Below are 22896 nucleotides of genomic sequence, written 5' to 3'. Positions count from 1 at the left end.
GAGAGTATACCTTCAAATCTAGGACCTCTGGATGTGTGCTGCACACAATGCACTTGTGTTTAATTTGCTAGACTGTAATGTGGCTCCATCTAATATTACCAGAATGTAGGCCACATATAGTGTCCCAATGACAAGGAACTTGCCTATTAATTCACTAATGGTATTGTCATCAGGGTAGGGCAGGTATGTTTCTAAATAAACTCATTTCAAAACTATCAATTTTATTAAACGCACCTCAAAGCAGTGATATAAACTGATAGATTGCGGCGAGGTGCTTCAGCACGTTAAAGAAATAAAAAAAAATGTTAAGAGACTTTTTATGTCTTTCACGATATTTGTTGCAGGTTTTACATGCCATAAAATATTTTCAAGGCTCGGCTCGGGTTCGTACATGGACGATTAGAGCCAAGCCAGGCGGCAGGGTCGCCTCTCCCTGCTAATTGTTGACTAGTCCACCTCGGCTGCAGTTAGCGAGAGACTGTTGTTACTCTCCTCTCCAGGTGGTAAACCTCAGATCACATTCAAAGACGGACAATGTTTGTTTAACTCCATAACCCAGCAACAAAGCGCGCCATGCGTGTCTCCGAAGCAAACAGGCGGACAGGTGCAGCATTGCAACCCTGAGCCCTGCCGGAGACTTTCCTGCGCTAAATATTCTTTTTTGAGAACCTGGCTCTCCTTGGAGCCTTCTTTTACTTCCGGTGTCACTCTCGCTGACATGGGCTCGCGGCAGAGGTGTGGGGACTGGCTCAGCTTCTCGCTGGTACCACCTGCGTTTTGCTGCATGGCCGCCAACATTCTGCTCTACTTTCCGAATGGAGACTCGACCTACGCATCCGGGAACAGCCTGACCAACTATGTGTGGTTTTTCGAAGGAATTTGCTTCAGTGGAGTCATGGTGAGTGCAGTCTGTGAATGTTTTGGCATTGTTCAATGAAAAGGGGTGAAGCTACCAGGGCTTTAAGTGGGCCGGGTCCTGCCGGTGTTCAGTTGTTAAAAGCAGCTGCTGAGACGGGTCTCTAACGGGCTCTCCATTTTTGCACTCAACCTCAGGATGAAAAGAAAATCTTAACTCTTCAGCAGCTTAAAGAGACTCGTTAAGTTCTTTCACAGTCTCATATTTTCAATATGCTATTCAACTATGCCATAGTTTTGCTTATTTATCTTAAGCAACTAACAACCACTGGCAAAGCCAACAGTCCTGGCTTGTTGTAGGTGTAATTTTATTTGTATTATATATTTGAATGCAGTGACAGAAGCAGCAAAATACCAGTCGGGCAGCACACTATGCTCAGTACAGATGTTTAGCTTAGGTTTTCTGAAGCCACGCCCTTAATTGTACCTGTTACGCCCCTTTGAGAGAACTTCCCAGTTTTTTTCATCCCACTTAAAGCCCTGGTAGGGATGTATGACATTACAACGCATGCTTTTACATCGCATGCTTTTACAACGCGGTTTTTACAACGCATACCATTACAACGCATAGTGCTTTTATGCGCTGGATAGTGAATTGTTTAATTTACTATTCCAACTCCAGTCCCCGTGGATAGTAGGGAAGGTGTTGGATAGTACATTAAACCTATTCCCTTTCCTAGAGCGCCCCCCAGCGCAATGCGTTGTAATGGTTTGCGTTGTAAAAGTTGTGTTGTAAAGGCACTGCGTGGTAAAAGTTGCGTTGTAAAGGTTGTTTACCCCCTGGTAGCTACCACTGATGCAGTAGGGTGAAGTGGCAGCAGGGGCAGCTGAAACCTACTAATTACTGTGTTTTACTACCGTAAAAGCAGTCAAACGTCTTGCTTGCACCAGAGCCCATGGCATCCTTGCTACGGTACTGGCGAAGAATTCGTGTTATCCACATTTTAATGGTTGTTACAAAGCACCCTGAATCAAACTGAGAAAAAGACATACTGACACCTAGATTTAGAAAGCACTGTCCACATTGTAAACAATGACTTGTGCATGCCTTGTAATTGGCTAATAATTATTTGTATTTTGTTTTGACAATAGAATGATTACTACTTCCTGTTGTTTCATATAACACATTCTATGAGCCCAATTAGGTTTCAGGGAGTTGCCAGGAGAACTGTTTAAAAGTGGCAAAAATGACCAAAATAGAATTCCAATAAAGTAGGTTCCACATATGCTTTTGTGGGGCCCTGGTCAAAAAGTGGTGGGGGTTATCAACTTTCCTGTCGTCACCCACTGACTCATTCTATCAACCACATCCCAGTCTTAACCCTACAACCTAGGGCCATGTTTAGCATTGGTGGCACCAAGTGTGACAGTCATTGTTGGTGCCCCAATGACCTCCTTATTCACTGATTTCCTCACTACCACCTCCAATTGTACCCTCTCACCTTTCCTTAACCCCTTTCTCACATTTATTTTGTAGTGCTACTCATCCCAATGTATGGTGTCAGAGCTCTTTACACCACAAACATACTATACAGAGACAATGAGTTATACAAGGGTGTGGGAAAGTAGGATCTGCTTCTTCTGGTTACCCCCACTTTTTGCTTGATGTTACACTGTTTTTGACTAGTCTGATTGGGACCCTGCTAATCATGACCATAGTCTATCTGCTTTCTCCCTAAAATGTTATGCCATTTACTTAGGTACACTCCAGATTGGATACTGGGGTACCCTTGTTAGTCCCTAGTATATGGTACACATGTACCCAGGGCATTGGTTCACCAGAGCCCTCCCAAGGGCTGAAGCACGTATTATGCCACCCATGAGAAGCCATGCAAAATGGAACTACAGGCCTGCCATTGCAGCCTGTGTAAGCTGGTGCATGCACCACTTACTTTAGATATAGGTTTACTATATGTATAGGTCACTACACTTAAAAACCTATGAGTTACCCCTCTAGCAGGCCTTGACAATCCTGAAGGCAGGGTGCTGGGTTTTACATGAGAGGGCGCTCCTCCATGAGCAGAGCACCCCTGCAGCCTTCGGAGACCATTCTTCTGAGTGGTCGGTGACGCAGCCAGACATAAAAGTAGAGGTGCATTATATGCTCGCGTAAAATGCTTTCTCGAAAATTGCTGCAACAAAACATGTTGTGTTTGGTATCAAAGACCTTGGAATCATACCTCTACACCAGTAACCGGTGTGGGAAGTATAATTCCACCATTCTGAAGTGACTTTCGTGGGGTCCCTGGTCTTCCGGGTCCCAGCCTTATCGACCCAGTCAACACAAAATGGCTGCTGCAGACCAGAGACACATTTCTGCCCTCCTGCTGCAGAACCAAGCTTGAGCAGGGGAAGGTTGCGCAATAGGCATCCTGTCACAGGGATTTAGTGTATTGGGGCTGGGTGGGTGCACTTTGAAAGAGCCCGAAAGTCTGCACAAGGGGCACATTTGGTGTCCCTGTGCATAGTCCAGTTCAAAACCAGTCCTGGGAGCCATTGGCTCCTGCGTGAAACTGGACAAAGGGCATCGGAGTAACCTCCCCCACTGTCCTCACCCTCCCCTGGGAGGGTCCCCTGAATCTGTCCAACCCTCTCCCATGAGTACAAAAGGGATTACCTGGCTGTAGGACAATAGATTAATCGTGGATAAGATTCAGACTAAGAAACCACTGACCTTCGATCGTCTGGACACTCTGGATTTTGCTGGACTTCGACTGGGCTCAACTTCGTCTCCCTCTCCATCCAAAGCATCCTCGGTGCCCGTGCACCATACAGACTCCTTGCAGGATAGGTGGAGCATCAAGGACAACTGAAGTTATCTCCCTTGGGGTGAAGGAATCACTCCCCTGGATTCGCAGGCACCATATCGCAACTGACTGGTCTGCTGATCCTGAGCTCCTGCGTACTCCAAAGGCTCCAGAAACACAGGAGGTGGGTTCCTATGTTTCTTGCGATTGAGCTGCCCTCTCACGAAGTTTGAAGCCAGTATCCCTTGTGGGGATTGAATAATCTGAACCCCTGTGCACCGCATACTTTTGCAAGTACATATGCTTGTTGGCGTCCCCCATCTAAGTGCATTGGGATATCGGTAGCCCCAATCTCTGCGCACATTTCTTACAAAGGACTGTGGCCTTCACGCACTATGTGCCCTGCAAGCTGTGACTTTGTGATACTGCTAGAGATCCAATTGTGACTCCTGTGCCTTCAACCTGGGGGTCCATTTGAGGGGCAACACTGCTCTTCTTGGACTTCCCTGGTTGCTCCAGGCCTGCCCTGATTCCCGTTACTGTAGTGAGTCTCCTGGTCCTTGCTGGGCCAGAGCGTACCCTTACTCAAACTTCTTAGTGGGTTGCTGTTGCCAAGGTTTGTTGGTGCTCCCGCCGCACTCCGAACCCTCACCCCTCGACATCCTTTGTGGGACAGCTCATATCTGGCTCCTGGTTGTCCTCTACATCTCCTGGCCCCTGCAGCTGTAGAGTCAAGGTCGCCATCATCACACCTGAAGCACCCAACATCGGTGGGCATTCGTCTACCGAGCCCCTGGTCACTCCTGAGAGGACCAGACTCTGTTCTCTCTGCTTTCAGGTTCCTTCCATCAAGAACCCACCTGTGGGTTCCACCGGACGCTTATCTTCTTTCCAGCAGTGGCATTCCTTTTTTTTTGTTGCATATTTTATATAACGCGAACTCGACCCGAAGGTATTGGAGCGCTATACATGAGCACCGTATTTACATTACACATTCAGGCACGGGGAGAGTATGTGATTTGCCCAGAATCACAGGATGTGGACGCGACCTTGAGGCTCGAACCCTGGTTTCCGATGCCACTTCCACCCTATGCACCCGGATTCCCAGGGATAGGTTACTCTGGTACTTCAGTATCCAAGGGTGGGGTGGCTCTTCAACCTTCTAGGTTCCAAAGAGTTTCTTTGTAATCCACTGGGAAGGGTCCTTAAACTTGAAAACTGGAACAGCAACTCTCCCATTGAATTGTACGTAGCACGTGGTCATGTTCTCACACTGCACCCGTCCAACGTGGGGTCTCTACTTACTCACCTTGGGTGGTTCCTTGGGGTCCCAGCGACTCTACAACCTCTAGACTCTGTCTTGACTCAAGTCATGGTTCTTATACCACTATTTTAGTATATGAGTTGGTTTCCCCCTGGAGCCCACTGTGTATTAGTGCTACTTACAATTGTTTCGGTGCTACAGTATTGTGTGCTTTGTGTTTATCTGCAAGTAGCAGATATTGTGAGGTATTTAAGGTGTGTTATAATAAGAAATACATATTTTTATAACCACTGGGTAGTTCTCCTTTCATTTAACCAATACATTAAGGGAAACCAAGCTGCTTAACAGTCCTTCAAAAGTAAGCCTTAAGGCTGCTCTCCATAGCTACCCCTTGGATAGCTTTCTAAGGTTATCTTTGACCTCTTAAATCACCATAAGGGTTGTTTGGACTGGTGCAAGGTGCCCACTTTAACCAGTGGACATCATATACCAGGCTAACTCCTCACAAAGCGTGTGAACAAGTGTATCTGAAATGTTACTTAAGACAACGAGGGTTACAAGGTCTGTGAGTCACGTGTCATCAATACAGGTAGGCATTATGTGTCTGGAGCTCTTAATGTGGCTAAACAAAGTGGCAGATTTACTAAACTTTCACACACTAACCAAAGTTGTTGCACTTCGTTGCATGAAAAGCGGAGAGCACAATAGCTCCATATGAACTAAGCGATGGCTCTATTGGTCTTTACCTATCAATAGCGTACCACAGGCTGCCTTGTCAATGTACACAAGTTTACACCATGGCGCAATGGTGTGTAAGAGATTTCAACCATAGGTTTTGAACCAGTTTAACTAGATGGTACTCTTGTAGTACAAAAGTATATGCTCCTGACAAAGTTTACAAACTTTACTATTTTGTATCTGTGCTGTACAGTTATGCCTGCTTCTTTGAGGTGTAATTTGTTATGCAAATCCCTTTCTACCAATGTTAGGAGATAGGGATTAGCGCCACAATTAATGGAGTGGTTGTATGTGAATAATTATGTATCACCCATGATATGTCCCCTTGACTCAAAGTAGCGGATAGTGCTACTTTCTGTTACAATATGGCTAATTTCCAACACAATTCAGGATTTGCATTAAAAGTAAATCCCAAAACAACTCTTTGCGCGGGTTGGCGTCACAAAAGTGTTGGTAAATCTGCCCCACAAACTCAGGATTTAAAACATAGCATAACGCTTGCGGTTGCGTATAACAATAAAAATTTATTACTACAGAAAGGAACCATTTTTTGCAACCTTACATTATGATAGAGTTAGAAAAAACGCAACACGGTTATAAACCTATGCCTTGTAGATTGTGTGCAGAATTTTGATGGCAGTTCATAGCTCACGTTCTACATTAGAAAGATGGTAACTTATGAACTACAAGTAACAGATTCATCTCTGTGACAAATACAGTAACCCGCAGAGCTACCTACATAAAATTCAAATTTGTGTTATGCATGTTACACGTTATGCTTAGCAACAAGAATATTAACCCTCTATAGAGCATATCAAGCACTGATGCATAACATAAAGAGCCCAGTCATTCCAAGAGGTGTTTGTGGAGGTTCTCACTGTAAAAACTTTTTTTAGAACACATTTTCCATAATATAACAGAAACGTTTCAAAATACAATCTACAACCCTTACTGATGAATGAGGCATCATTGAGGTTGTAGCCTGTGTTCTCCCTTCCCCCCTGCTCTCTCCGCCCCCCCCTGCTTCCCCTCCTCCCCCCCCCCCCCTGTCCGGTCTGGCAGCCCTCCGCCCTGCCTTTCCCCCCACATATAGGAGGCAGACACTCAGTTGGTAGTAGCTCAGTTCTTTATTGTTAATTTTTTGTTGTACATGATTCAACTTTATTATTTGTATTTCTTTCGATTGATGTTGCATATATGCATATAGCCTGCATGACATTTAGCTAGATATGACACCTGTCGAAATCTTTACCGCTGTTGTTGTATGCACGATAGCTGTGCACAAATGGATACTATAAAGGATAATACTATTATACTTATCACTGTTAACATATCACCTGGTACACCTTAGAGTCGAAAGATGCTAATGATCACATGATTACATGATGTAATCTATTCACAGCTGTACACAACTTACAAAACTCAATAAAGTTTGTGTTAAAAAAAATATAACAGAAATAATCAGAATCTTCTCCCCTTTCACCTTTCTTCTTCTTCATACTATTTTCCTCGTCTTCTTCCTCTTTTTTATGTCTGTCTTCTTGGTTCCCTCTCCTGTACTCCTCAGCTGTTCTGCCTTGCCACCCTCACTTTCTTCCACCATTTCCCACCCAAAATAGTCCTCTCTCTCACCTTTGCTTCTCTTCCTTCCATCCCCCTTTTAATCACTGCAATCTCTCCTCCCTTCTTCATCCCTTCTCCTAGAACCCCTAGAAAGCTGAGGCCCATCTTAGAAAGAAAGAAATTTGGAAAGAGACACATCAGATATTAGTAAACAAAGATGTGTACACTGCTAATCAGTATTTCCTGAGTCAGGAGGGGATTCTTTCAATCCATCCTCAACTGTATTTTCACTTTCACATTACTTCATGAGCTGAAGTATGTCCTCCAGGGTGAACCTGGACATAACCTGTTTATGGCAAGAGACTCTCCAAGGCCGGAGGGCAGCTACCTCACTGAAATACTGAATTTACAGTTAATGAATTTACGCAGTGATTGACTAGTCATTAGTCCCAGTGCTTCATTTGTGCCAGTGTTTCATGTTGCTTAGGACCGCCACTTATTTATGACAGTCGACCACATGGTGGCGCTGTCTACTTACATGTTCAATATACTTTTTAAAAAAACAGTAAAAGCAGTGGGTTCAGGATATATGTACAGCGCTAAGTGTTCCTGGAATAGTCAAATATGACACCTGTGTTGTGTGGTGGATAGAGTTTGCCAGGGAAAGTTGGTAGCACTAACGATACTGGCTTCCTGAAAACTGCCTCGGGCTCAGACACTTACATTATTACAAATTAAGCACTGAGTCTCCTTTGCAAGTTATAAGGAATTGGCAACCCTTCAGTCTGTTGGAACACAACCCTGTTTTTCGGCTATTAAATTGTGAAATTTTTTATATGTTTTATAATCATTCTTAACCTAACTTGCGGTTCCTGGGCCTCATTTACAAGGCCACTGCCCTGCCGGTGCAGCACTTTTTATGATACACCGGCGGCGCAGTATCCCTGCTCATATTTACAAAACTACGTTAAGTCACCCTGCATGACTTCTTATGGCCTTGTAAATATGGGCCCCTTTCACGCATTACTCTGCGTGAAAGGTGTTCCATGGCTGTTGCTGTGGCTGGTTACACGCAGCATCCATGGAACCAGACACATTCCCAGATTTACAAAGCGGCGTAAACCTGAGAACACGTCAAATTTCTACACCTCCCCAGGGGAGGCGTAGGAGTGGCGCAACGAAGAGAAATAATTTTATTTCTCCTTGTTTTTTCTTCTGTCTAGGCATGCTGCATTCTGCAGCACGCATAGAAAGAGGAAAAGGCCGTCAATGTTTGTTCTTGTGTAGGAAGGTTTTCCATCCTGCACAAAAACAATCATCCCCGAAATGCAGGCACCCTTGCAACACTGATTGCCTGCGCCGACACACAGCAGCCAATTGAGCACCAGAGAAGGGGAAAGCCCACAGATGCGTCCTATTTGTTAATACAACGCATCCCTGTGCTCTTAAAACGACGCAGCTCGGCACAGCAAAATGGCTTGCGGCGCTGCACTGCGTCATTTTGTGTAAATTAGGCCCCTACTGTCTACCACCTGGGACAAAAGGAAAACAATTATTTGCCCAGGATCACACAGTGCAGCCAGGAATAAAACCAATCTACCTGAGTTGGTTTCCCAGAAACAGTAAGCATCCTGCCACATTTTCAGAGTATTATGCAAATGAGTATGATTTAGATGCATTGTGTGTATCGTTGCATCTGGCATGAGCTCAACCGTCATGGACCTAAAATGGACACTCTTGATCCAGCTGCATGAGAGCTGATTGAGGTGGATGCCACTATGAATGTGCCATGCACGGTGCATAAACATCTGAAATGTAATGTGTGCTTAACAAAAGCAGGGCTCGAGTCGGGGTACCACGCGGGTGGACGGCGCCCCCCCCCCCCACTTATTTTACCGGGAGCTCGATAACTGGAGCAAATGGAGCCACACATTCACTCTTTGGCCTCTCTGGGGCGAGATCGGAGCTCATTCAGAATGCTGCTCACGCACTGGCTTCTCCGATGCAATCGCATCTAAGGGTTGAGCAAGGGCAGGTAATGAGTCTGGTGGTGCAAGCCACCTTTCGTGACGTCACTTCCTGTCGTGACGTCAGCGTCCCCCCACTTCTTTTTTTAGGACTTGTGCCCTGAACAAAAGGCACTTTTTGATGTGCTTTGAAATAATGCTGTAGCTTTGCTTAGTTACATTATAATTGGATGCCTTTATATATTCAGGAGTAGTGTGCGTAATTTTTGTGAATGACTGCCAAGTGCCAAGGACAGGACAAGTCTGGTGTTGGGCTGTTATTACAGAAGCGGGCTGATGGGTGGAGGTATGCGGCCCCGGGCCTTCTGCAAGCTGCCTGGGTGCAGCACGATTCAGCAGGTCTAAAAAATTGGTGGGGGGGAATGGGGTAGGCTTGCAGCTGGATAGTGGACACTGTCGAAGAATAGCAGACTCACCAGAATGAAAACCAGCCTCTATATCACCAAGTAAATGCCAGTCCAGCACTGTGGGCACAGGTTGCCCCATCTAGCTTGGCGCCTGGTGCCATTGCGCTGGGCGCCTTTCCCTAAAGCTGTAGTGCAGCAACCCGTCCCTGTTAAGAAACAAGCTGTTTGCAATAAATACAAATGAAAACCTTTATGGCGAACCAAACCACCTCAATAAAGCAATCCATTTATTCCTGATGGTGATACTACCACAGCTCCAGTCACTTTCAGTTTTTAAAGGGGCTTTAACGGCGGGGATAAACAAAGCTACTCGTGTTTATTCACCGCTTTTGTTTTTGAATGTACGTTATTGCACCCAAGCCAAGGGTGCCGCAGACTTCCGCTTCCTTCTATCACCTAGGAGCCACATCATGCTGTATAGGAACTTTGCCTTTCACATCTCTCACACCATCTGACCATTTCCTGCATTAACTTTTCCAATATGAATTACATTAAAGAAGTATTTTTCAGTTTAAAATACTTTATTGAGACGTTAAAACAATGTAAAACACCAGTACAAAATCAAGAAGAACAGGAGTAAATAGGAACTAGGGATGAAGAAAAGCAACATCACTCAAAATTCTTATGAAATAAAACGTACTAAGTACAAATGCAATTTTTGGGAACGTTTTAATCAACAAAGAAGTGGAGGTGGCATAAGCTCTATCCATTCTATGATGATGACAAAGTAGGTTCCACCATGCTTGAAAGGATATTTTTGAAGTGTCTTTCCAGTTAGAAGTAATGATCTGAAAAGTATCAAATACAGGGGAAAGATTACCAAGGAAAACATGTTCAATATGAAAAGGGATATCTGATGTGAGAATTTCATTTAACTTGGACCACACTTTAGACCACAGCTCAGTAATAAAGGGACAATGAAAGAGCATGTGAAAAAAGTCACCATTTGCGTGAGGGCAGGACCAACATTTAGGAGAGCCAAGCAGTTTAAATCTAGGAAGGTCACTGGGGGTGAAGAATAGTCTGTTGTAGAAGTTCCCACAAAAGTTCCAAAGGGGACTTGACTCTGGGTGTTTGAGGATGAGATATCAACTTATAAATGGTGGATGCTTTAAATTGAGTAGAAAAGTCAATAGGATTAGGAGAGGAAATGGGAGGAACAGAGGAGGTAGTGGGAATAGGAGGAGTGAGGAAATAGTAACGAGTAAGAATATCTTTAAGTATGTTATAATGGGAAGAATAATGTGAGGAAATGTTGTGAAGGGATTGAAGTTCAGAAAAAGAAATAAAAGCGTTATCCTTCAACAAGTGGTGGGGGTTAATGATCCCTTTAGCTATCCACTCCTTCCAAAACAGGGCGCGATTATTGATATTAAAGTGTTAATCTTAAAATGTTTATCATACCACAGAGGAGTATCAAGGGAGCGAGAAGTGGAAGAAAAATGAGCAGACAGAGAGGAAAAAACGAAAGCCTTAGAATGAAGAAGAGTGGGAAAGGACAAACGCCTTGGAGGTGAGGTAATCCGAATGGCTGAGGAGAGACAAAAAGGAGAACATTGTGCCAAATCTAAGGCGCTCCACGCCGTAGATGATGAGGTAGAGGGGTCAGACAAATAAGTCCAAATTTGCCTCAAAGAGAAAGCGGAGTGATAACGCCTGAGATTAGGAAAATTAACTCCTCCAAGATCTTTAGGAAGTTGAAGGCGAGCTAAAGGGATTCTAGATTTGCGATTATTCCAGAGAAATTTGGTAAGTAAACTATTGATAGTTCGAAAAAAGGAATTGGGAAGGGAGGGAAGCATAGAGAGGTAAAACTTGATGATAGGAAGAAGCATCATCTTGATCGTAGCAAGTCTACCCCACCATGAAAGGAAAAGAGGAGACCAACTATCAGTAAGGGTCTTAATTTTATTAAGGATTTCAGAGTGATTAAGTTTAATTAGATCTTTGAGATTGTTACAATATAAAATACCAAGACATTTAATATGATAAGAGGCCCACTCAAAACGAGAATCAAGAAACATTGAAGGGAGACAACATTTATTTAGAGGGAGAATTTCTGATTTGTCAATATTCAATTTATATCCCGAGACATCGGAGTAGTGTTGTAATAAAGAAAAAAAGGTCGGTAGGGAGGTGGATGGATTGGAGATAAAAAGAAGGATGCCATCCGCATAAGCAGTAAACTTTATATCCACACCTTGATAATGAAACCCCGTATAGTCCTTAGAGCGTCTAATAGTTTCAAGGAAGGGTTCAAGGGCTAAGATGAAAAGGAGAGGAGAAAGAGGGCAGCCCTGTCTAGTACCTCTAAGAGGGAAGTATCAAGACTGGTAACCATTAACCCAAACGGAGGTGATAGGTGAGGAATATAAGAGTTTAATAAAGTTAATGATGGTAGGGCTAAATCCATGCCACTTAAGGGACCTAAATATGAAATCCCAGCTAACCCTATCAAAAGCCTTTTCAGGGTCTAGAGTAATAGCAGCAATAGGAAAATCACATTTAGAATCTAAATGTATAATATTAAGAAGGGTACGAGAATTGTCTGTAATTGAGCGACCTTTCACGAACCCAGATTGATAAATATTAACTAAATTAGGGATGACTTTGTTAATGCGAAGGGCGAGGAGTTTAGCGTATATTTTACAATCAGTATTAATTAACTAGATTGGTCTATAGTTCTTGCACAAAGAAGGATCTTTATCCTTTTTAGGTATAAGACACAACATTGCTTGCGTAAAGGAGCCATGTGATTCACCAGTAAGCAAAAATAAATTTATCAGTGACAAAAGATGGGGAATCAGAAATGCTTTGAAATGAAGAAAAATCGAACAGAGAAGCTGTCCGGCCCAGGAGTTTTATCTTTCGGTAGTAGGGCTAAAGCTTTGATTAGTTCCATAGCAGAGATGGGAGTGTCAAGAGAAGTAAGATCAGGAATGCTGTCAAGAGATTTAGGAATATTATGAAAGAAAGAATCAATGAGGTCAGAGGAAGGGGAGGTTTCGGGGGTGTAAAGAGAAGAGTAATATGTTGAAAAGCAATCAAGTATGGAAGAGTCTGAAAAATGCATATTTCCTGAGTCATCCTTAATAGCAACAATTTCAGATTTTAGTTTTTTAACCTATAGGTAATTTGCTAGGGATCTACCAGCTTTGTTGCGACCACCATACATTTTGGCATTGAATTTGAGAAGAGTGTTACTGGCCGAATCCCACAAAAATTTATTATATTGCAGTTTGGCCTGAATAAGGAGAGGTAAAGTATCAGGGCAGTTGGTAGTAAAGTACTTGTGCTCCAGGGCTTTAATTTGTTTAAGAAGTGATAGTGAATGTGAAAGAGATTTCTTTTTTTTCCGAGAAACGAAGTCAATAATGAAACCCCTAGCTGAGGCTTTGAAAGCATCCCAAACAACATGAAAGTTAGAAACAGAGGTAAGATTGTGCTTGAAGAACTCCTGGGCAAAAAGAAGAAATTGTTCAGAGAATTGCGCACCAAGAAGGAGAGAATTGTTAAAGCGCCATCCCTTGGAAGCAAGGGAAGGAGAGGGGTAGTGCATATCGAGAATTTCAGGTGCGTGGTCAGATATGATGATAGAACCAATTTCAACCTTAGTCATGTACTGGAGTGCTGATTGTGTGAGAAAAAGATAATTAGTCTGCGAGTGTGATTTGTGGATGGGAGAAAAGAAGGAGAATTCTAAAGTATCAGGGTGAGAAGTGCGCCAGGTGTCTACTAGCCCCCTGTTGGTAATGGTTTTAAGAAAACACTTCTGCATCTTATTTGGGACATGTCTGGTTTGGGATTTTCTATCAAGGAAAGGGTCCATGAATTGATTACAATCCCCACCTAGGATTAAGTGTTCGGCTACCTGTGAGGTAAAAAACGTGGAAAAATCCTTCCAAAAGGATATAGCTACACCAGTCGGACCATAAACATTACAAGGTGATAGCTGGTGGGTGTTAACTGTAACATCGAGATTAAGCCATCTACCATCATCATCTAAAAACTTATTTTGTAATACAACATCTAAAGATTTATGAAACCGGATGATCACACCATTCTTATTGTGAACAGCGGGCGAGCAAAAGATTTCACCAACCCAATGTTTACGTAACATAGATAACTCTTCAAACTTAAGGTAAGATTCTTGCAACATTGCGATTTGGCAATTTAATCTAGCAAGGTGCGATAGCACCCGTTGTCGTTTAACCGGATTATGCAAACCCTTGACATTCCACTATATAATGTGTAATCCTTTCATGAGTATGAGAAAAGAAGAGATAGAGAAATGAAGGAAAGTTGAGAAAAAGGAAACCCAACATCACTGAGTAATGAAGGAATAAGAAAAGGAATGTTAGAAGGTATAAGAGGGTGTTCAAAAACAGATGAAAGAAAGAGACTGGAAAAAAGTGAAAAGATCGCACAGCGAAGAAAGAAAAAACGTAGGGAAATAAAACTACAAAAGGTATGAAATGGACAAGAACACAGCTTAAAGAAAAGAGCATGGTGAAAAAATAAAAATAAAAAGAGACAAAGAAGTCTGAATATTAAATGAGCAAAGAAGGAATCGAAAAATAAGAAGAAGGGAAAAAGGTGTAGGAAAGGGAAAAAAGTCAGAAAGAAAGGAGGTGGAGGAAAGAACTCCACCCAGATAGGTAACAAAAAGAAGATGGCCAGAAGTCCAAAGACTGGAGCCACAGGGTGAAACATATAAAAAAAAACATTGAAGTGGGAAGGGGGGCAGCAAGAAACAAAATGACCACACAGTAGAGGAACAACGAGCACAGAGAAATAATAAACTGGGACGATAAGAAAGGCTTACCATAGACTGGAGGATACAGGACCGCGGGAAATACAATACACACAGGGTGTACATAAGGGCGACAAATGGAAGGGAAGTCGCCAACTACAGTGGGGGAAACAGACCTGAAAGACACAAAAGGGAATAGAGAGAATTATAAAAAGCATGCATGAGAAACATAACAAACAGAGAGCATTACGAAAGTTATAAACAATAAATCATTCTCATGGCTTGCTGAGTTCCATTGATCCTCCTTTGTGAGAATGGATAAACTTTCGCAGATCAGCAGGATCCCCAAAGCTCCATGTTCTGTCCTTATAAGTAACTTTAAAGATATAGGGATGGATGAGTCCATAACGGGCATTCATAGAGCGCAATGCAGGTCTCAAGTCGAGGAATTCCTTCCGACGGGTAGCAGTCGACTTAGCAACATCTTGACTAAAGAAGACTCTGTGGCCAGACCAAAAGAGCTGCTTATGTTGTTTTGCAGCATTGATGATTGCAATAAGGTCTGAGTAGAGAAGAAAATATACGATGATGCCTCTGGGCTTAGAAGAGGTAGAAGCACTCCGAGGACCAAGTCTGTGTGCCCTTTGAATGTTGAAGTCCATTGTCTTCGGAAGGCCGACAAGATGAAGAACTTGAGTATTCAGGAACGTGATCAAGTCATTACCCTCGGAATTCTCCGGAATACCATAAATACGCAAATTATTGTGTCTATTGCGGTTTTCCAAATCCTCCGTGGTCTTTTGTAGTAGATTGACTTTTTTAGTGAGGGACTCAACTCTGGCAACAACATCTTGAGCATCACTAACTTTGTGTTCAACATCTGAAAGTCTTAAATCAAGATTAATCCATTTATCTTTGATACGTTGTAACGTGGCAGCAGTATCAGTCATGAAGGGGCGAACGAGGCGCAACTCCTCAATTACATCCTTCCAGGGTGAGAGGGAGAGGTGACTTGGAGGGCGAAGGAGGATCCTTTTAGAGTCCTTTGCCTGATGCAGCAGTAGCATCCTTGCGTCCACCCGTGGCAGAACCCTGAGCTTTGTGAGAATGATCCATGTTGCTTCAGAACAGGGGCAATGAGAGCAATAGAAACAGCCACAGAATGGCAATAATAAAGGTTGCGTCAAAGGAAACCCCCCAAAATAGCTGCAAAATAGTACCATAGAAGAGGTGAAAAAAACTGGCAGGAGAGAGTAGCGAAGTCGTTATGAGTGACAAATAAACATAGTACCTCCACTACAAAAAAAAATAAGCAGTAGTGTGCAGCTTCTAGGTGGCAGTAATAGAACCAGCAAAATGAGATGAAGATACTGCAATTGCATTTGCGCTCAAAATAAACAGTATGTAAGTGCCATAGAAGTAAGGGGGAGTAGTTTGAGAGGAGGAAAGCAGCAATAGGACATTGCGCTGACTGAAACTATACCTCGCGGAGGAGAGGAGCTAAAATGGCGGCCGCTGGGTCGCGAAGAAAACAAATGCGCGATAACTCGACATTCAGAGAGCAACAAGGTCTGCTACTTGCGTATTTGTGTCCCCAGGCATTCCGACATCAAAATCCGTTGTCGGGGCAAAGCAGCGATCCTAAAAAAGGTCCCGGTAAACTCGAGCGCAGCTCAAAACGCCGGAGCTCCTCAGAAGGCGGCCATCTTGCGTCGCCGCGCCGTCTCCCCACATTAAAGAAGTATTGAAGAAAATTATTGCTAACTTTCGTTCCTCTCTTTATCCCCCTTCCCTCCACCCCTCCCCTAGCTCAAAGATCAGACATTCATCCTAACAGCTGCACAAGTTGGAGACCCTTCCGAAACAAGCATTAGCAAAGCCAACAGGTCTTGTTTTTTTTATAGAGTACGTTGCATGCCCTTGAAAAGCTGCATTTAGCAGCCATTTGTGTTTTCTCTAGAAGTCTGTAGTATCTTTAGCTACTACTAGAAGACCGTGGAGTCAGACAAAAGTCCTTTCCGTAGCACCCATGTACATTAGGTGGTTACCAGAGGTCCCTCAGGTCACACACAAGTCAATTCTCAATCTCATGGTATCAGAGAATTGTGAAGAACCCAAATGTCCTTAAACAGCTACGTCAGGTGTAAGTGGAAGCAAACGAAAAATGGGCTGTGCTTTTATTGTGAGCAAGCAGATGTTAAAGAGGGAGTTCCTCTGAAAAATACATGTACATTTCCACTTCATAGCTTACCTATTAGAAACCTGTACAGAAAGGAAGGGGTGAAAGTCCATGGTAAAGGTTATCTCTGCTTGAGTTCAGCCACAAAAGAATCCGTAGCAGCTGCAGTTCACTGGGATGTCACTAGAGGCCCCTCGAGTCACACACACGTCCTTTCTATAGAAGGCTGCAGTACAGTGGGTTTTTACCAGAGACCCTACAGCAGAGGTCTTCAAACTTTTTGATGCCGAGACCCTCCTGTCAAAATAATTTTGGCGTAAGGACCCCCACCTGACAAAAATTTCTAGAACTTTGCCCTTCTCATCCTTGGCAACTATCCAGCGGCGGGCGACTCAGGTAAGCGTGGTGAGGCGGGGCGCCGCAGCAGGGAGAAGCAGCCCACCCGCCCACCATGTTTCCCTAAGCTGGCCGCCATTGCAACTATCGACAACCAAAAATGCCCTCAATTCCCACAACAAATGGTTTTTACATTGGGGAAATAAATTAAACAATGTTTAGCAAACCAAAGGTCAGTGAGCGTGGGGGCGTGGTCAAAGGTGTGGCTAAAAACAACGCACCTCATTTATGAGGCATTTGCGTAGGACAGCGCCGTAAGTCTTCTTGCTGCCCTGCTCTATGCCAATGTGAAAGGGCAGGAATGCACCTTATTTATGAAATATGGTGCATTCCTGTCCTTTCCCTCTGCCTTGGCGCACAAATTGATGCCTAATGCCAACATAGGCCGGGTTGTTTTTGTGCAGGAAGGTGCCCCTTCCTGCACAAAAACAATCCTGAGAGGGGTTTTCTTCTTTCTATGTGTGCTGCAGAATGCAGCACATATAGAAAGAGGAAAAAATGAGAAGAAATAAAAACATTTCTCCTCGTTACGCCTGCTGTAGGGAGGCATAAGGTTTTTGCGCTGCCCCAGGTTACATGGTTTTCAAATCTGGGGAAGCATCAAAATCCATGGGTGTTGTGTGGGAACACCCATCATAACGCCTATGGTACGCCATCTTGGCATAGAGTAAGGCAACGCACAGACTTGCTCTGCTTTGTCTTACTCCATATCTATGAGGCCATGCAAAGCCACACAGGGTGACTTTGCCTCTCCTCATAGATATGATTGAGACGCTTGTGTGGCTGAAGCTTAAAAAAATGTGATACTCCGGCAGGGCAAGTCTCTCATAAATCAGTCCCAAAATATTTTCTTTGCTTTTTAGGTCTTTCACCATTACGTAGCCACATATAAAATAATGGGTAGCTTACATGAAAAATACATTTTAAAAGTTGTTACTCAGTGGGAAATGCACTATATAGTACATTATGAAGCCTCTTTTAGTTAATGCACTGCAGAGGTCTGTGTGTAACCAGAGAGCTACAGAATTACATTTGGTTGGTGCAGTGAAAAATAGTGACTTGTGTATTTTATAGTGCTATGAAGTCACAGCGTGTGCCAAAAATCACTGTGAATGTGTAAGTAATTATTTTATACTTGCATTACACACGTTGTGAAATAGACTGCTACAAACTGTGCAAATAGTTTTTGGATCAAATGGTGCTTCCAAAATGTAGATTTGAGTAATATCAGACCATAAGTAATGCATTTGTTTGCATAACTGTCCCTAAACGCCTCCTCAGAGGTACTAAGAGCTGTGTAAATACAGTTGGGATTACAAGCACACGCTTCACATTCCAGTTGTTAACCACCATGCAAAAAACACAACATATTTTTGCAATCAGAATGCTTGGAGTGATTCAAACAATTAAAGCCAGAACCCCTCCCATGGATCCTTTACATTTGCAGATATCTCTTAGCGCACATTTGCATTTCATTCAGGCAGGCAGGCACCCTGGCATGAAGCCTTGTTTGAAGGATTGTTTTACCTGTCCGCTGGGCCTCTTCCTTTTACAGCACATCAGTCTCAATCTACTTCAGCTGAAGCATTTTAACGATCGTGGTTATCTTCTTCCAAAAGGTAGAGCACGTTTTGTATTCCAGGCAGAAGTTAGGCCTGGAAATGCTCAACCCCCATCCCTGGACTCCACGCCCCCCCTGGGGATTGTGCCCCGCAGATTGAAGACCTCTGCCCTACAGGCATTCACCACCTTCCTCAATCTCAGGATACCAGAGAATTATGAAGTGGCCGGCTGACCTCGATGTTCTCCTTCAAATGGAAGCGTAAATAAACAATGACAAACAAAATGGGCTGTGTTTTTATTGCAAGCAAGCAGATGTTAGAGAGGGAGTTGCTTCAACATATACATTTGCGTATTCACTTCATAGCTTATTCAATAGAAATCTGTATTGAGAGGGAGGGCTGGACGCTCATGGTAAAGGTTAATTTGTGCTTGAACTCATTCCACAGAAAAATCTATACATTTACGGCTCCAATGCATGGCATTAATTGCAAATGTATTTATATAGTGATTACCACCACTGATGAGGGGTCAAATCGCTTTTCGCCAAGTAGCACGCTACTCTGGAACCCAAATAGATTAGTGGTGGATTAGTATAGGGAGATATGAGTTCATTTGAGCGGTGGACATGTGAGTCTGTTAGTTGGATTGAATGAGATAATGGAGGGATAGAAGAGGGAAGAGTCTAGAAGGTGTGATTTGGAAGATCATAGTAGTAAGATGAGGTTTGGAATGAGTAAATGGAGATATGGAGGAGGGAAGAGTCTCTGGAAAGGGATTTGGGAGATTATAGTGGTAAAATGAGGTTTGGGATTAGTCAAAGGAGAGATACACGAGGGAAGACTTTAGAAAGGACTATTTGGGAGATCATAGTAGTAAAATGAGGTTTGGGGTGAGCCAGAAGGGAAGAGTCTAGAAAGGGTTATTTTGGAAATAACAGTAGTATAATGAGGTTTGGGATGGGTCAGAAAGTGGAGGTAGAGGATATATTGAGAGATGTACAGGGTAAAACAGAGTAGTGCATTGGAGAGGGTGAATTTTTTTTCTTTCTTCTGCAGTAGGAGTAAATTAATACATATATAGAAACATAACTACATAGAAAGGGTATATACATGTGTAAGGAAGATAACAAATTGGGATTTAAATTAGCATTGTACAAACTTAGACTTTCAAGTGTTGCTGTTCTTGAAGCTAATTTATTTGTGAATTTTATATAACTCAATTAATTGTATTTATTTTATCTGCTCCTCAATATTTCAACAGGGAAGCATATGCAGATAAAATAGTTATGATAATATATACATATTGTGATAGATGAATAAAACAGAGACCCATATGCATCTAATAAAATAACTTTTATAACAACTATGCAGTGACCTATAAATATGCTATGCATAGAATAAAATATATACGTAACCATTAGTAATATATAGATTTGTTAAGCAGACCCAAAGAATATCTATCTATTTTTTTAAACATAGTTATCACAAATATTTGTACAACGAAATACACATATCTAGATTCATACATATAATCAAACTACAAATATTTTCATACACGGGGATATGCCGGACATTAGTGTTTGAATATCCTGGTTATGTAGGAAAGAGGCACATCTTGAGAAGTGCTTTTAAGTTAAGATAGTTATCTGTGGATCTTATGTGTGGAGGTAATAAATGTCATAGTTTGGCTGCTTAAGCAAAAAAAGATGTACCACCTTTGGTCTTTTTCTTGTAAGGTGGGGGGTTTGAGGCAAGGTGCCAATCTTTAGCAGAGTTTCCTTTGTTGAATGTATGTGGTGATTTTATTCCTGATAACTCCATACTTTCAGACTTCCAAACAGGATTCATTTTTTTTATTTATTATTATTTTATTTTTGACAGTGCATTAAACACATAGGTTACATGACAGGACCGGTACATGAACATATCTTTCTCATTGCTGTCCCATGCTTAGCTTTTCAGCTCATTCATAAGCTGACATAAGTATTTAACCATTACAAATTTCTGTATAATGAACACATATCCTGATGACGACTTTGCATGGTAGAGTTGGGTACAGAACACCATTTATACACAGACGCAGCAACGCGATCTCCTTCTTACAAAGGTTAACATTTTACATTCACAGACATATTATCCAAGTGTTTATGTATTCTAGGCTGGTTTACCGTCCCATACCATCACAGTCATAGATAATTAAGACTGTACCATTTCACCCTCAGGCTCACCTGTTTCCTTCCCCACCAACCATGTACGGTAAGGTCACCAAATGTTCTTGCGTCGGTGTCATAGGGGGGAGTAATTCGTTATATATCTCGGAGTGGGTATTACAGTAAATCATATCCTTGTGCCAATCCTTCACTGTAGACGTTGGACCCCTGGCCCACCTCATCACAACTCACCTTTTTGCCAATAAGAGTCCTGTAGCTACCAATTTGCAATGCCCTTTCTCGATCTGTTTGGTGTACCCTAATAAGCCCTTTAGTGGATTCATCTCTAATGTGGTGCCAGTTATAAGTTCTAATTCCTGAAAAAACAGCACTCCAGAAAGCGAACACTCCAGGACAGTCAACAGGCAACATGTACAAAACTAGCTATCTGTTCTGAGCATCTGGAGCATACAGGTGAGTCCCGCAACCCGTATCTGTGCAGGAGTATAATATATCCTGTTAATGTATTTAAACTGGATTAATCTGTGCCTACCATTTTGTGAGATGTCCTTAAACATGCACAGCAGTACCTCCAAACTCTGTCATGTATGATTGTTCCCAATTCTCAATGTCAGTCCTGTCTTGCCTTAGTCATTGTTGGCCTGTGAGCTGCTTGTGCAAATGAGTAGAATCTCGTGACCAGTTTGTTTGGTGCTTTTTCTTTTATCAGAGCGGATAAGGCCGTCATAGTTGGGGCTCTAACACATCACCTACTAAAATTTCACGTAATGAGTGACGAACCCTGAAGTATTGAAAGCAAGCCATAATCGATGGAGATGCTCGCTCTGCGGTTAGAATTTCCCAACTTTTTACCTACCTGTCGGTGAATAGATCACCCATCGTCACAATTTGCAATGAGTTTAGGCCCTTTCCCTGCCAATTTTAAACCATGCGTACCATTCTATCAATGCGTGTGGTGAGTACAGTATAGAACTCGCCTGTGCCCCTATGAGGCTCCACCACACCCTCCCTGTGGTATTCAAGGAGTCGAAATAGGTGTGGCGTCTCTTGTGGGGAGAGAATAGGATCTGGAGGAGAGTGTCCGGTACAGCAGCGTCTCTCTCTATATACAATTGTGGTACATTTTTCAGGCCATTTATCCAGTAAATGAGCAAAAGATCCCTGCGCCACCTTATAATATAGTTCGAGGTCTGGTGCATTAAGGCCTCCCATGTCATACGGCATACTTGTTGCAGGGATTCTGCACATACACAGTACAATGCGCAGGATTATGGGACCTCTGTGTATAGGGACTGTGCCTTCCTGCCACCTTAGTGTTCACAAGCCCAGGACCGACTAGCTATAGTGTCTCACACGCTCTCTTACACACTCACGGAGAAGCAAATGATTAGATACCCCAGAACGCAACACTCCCGGATCTCTCAGGAATCGCGTTAACAAGACACACCTTTTTGCTCACTCTCTCGTACCTGTCCACAATAAGATCTGACCGAGACACGTATATTGTTTAAAATGTTTATTTTAACTATCGTGCTCTAACATGCAGTATATGTGCCACAACAAGCAGAAAAATGCATAACACAAATATAGTTAGCATTGCAGCTAGGCCATACATCAAAAAGGGAGATGTCATCATACAAAGACAATGGAGAAAGGACTACAGTGCCTAATCTCCCTCCCCTTGGTAAGAAGAAGTATTATTATATAATGGAAGCTCTCTGGGCTTTGTCAGCAGACCCCATATATAGATGGTATTTCTACATCATAGGTGCATGTTGCTCTTCTCCCTGGAAAGGTCCCTCTCCAAGTGTGTGTCACTTAAACTTGTATCCCCATAATATCTAAGTGTGAGTCCCCAGCAGCAGCTGCATTAGTATGTTTTGTCTAGGTGTTAGGGCCTGACCAGAACAGACTAACAAGGGGCATTGTTTATCGACTTTACTCACAATGTTCAGACTGAACTCCAGGAACAGGCAGAGAATGAACACAGCAGACAGTTCTCATGTGAAAGGCATGAACAGAGTTTTGCAAAAATAAAGCCATGTAATAATGTGCGCAAAAGCTGCATCATGGTTGCGGGGCTCATGCTAACTTAGTGATGTCCCCATCAGCCACGTGACACCCTCCCCTTGGGCAGCTCGTAGCATATAGAAAAACAGAATGCAACCTTAAGC

General features: G+C 42.9%; 1 protein-coding gene across 1 annotated transcript in view; it reads left to right on the top strand.

The window, feature by feature from the left end:
* The first annotated feature begins 593 nt into the window (after positions 1–593).
* TM4SF18 (transmembrane 4 L six family member 18) overlaps positions 594–22896 on the top strand; it is a 180038-nt gene continuing 157735 nt past the window's right edge. Inside the window, exon 1 of the mRNA XM_078666354.1 lies at positions 594–898. Within this exon, the coding sequence (XP_078522480.1) occupies positions 719–898 (180 nt within the window). The 5' untranslated portion in view covers positions 594–718. The remainder of the gene's footprint in view (positions 899–22896) is intronic.

Source organism: Lissotriton helveticus, chromosome 11 (genome assembly GCF_964261635.1).
Source record: "Lissotriton helveticus chromosome 11, aLisHel1.1, whole genome shotgun sequence".
In the NCBI taxonomy this organism is placed as follows: Eukaryota; Metazoa; Chordata; class Amphibia; order Caudata; family Salamandridae; genus Lissotriton; species Lissotriton helveticus.
This window is presented reverse-complemented; position numbering and strand designations above follow the sequence as displayed.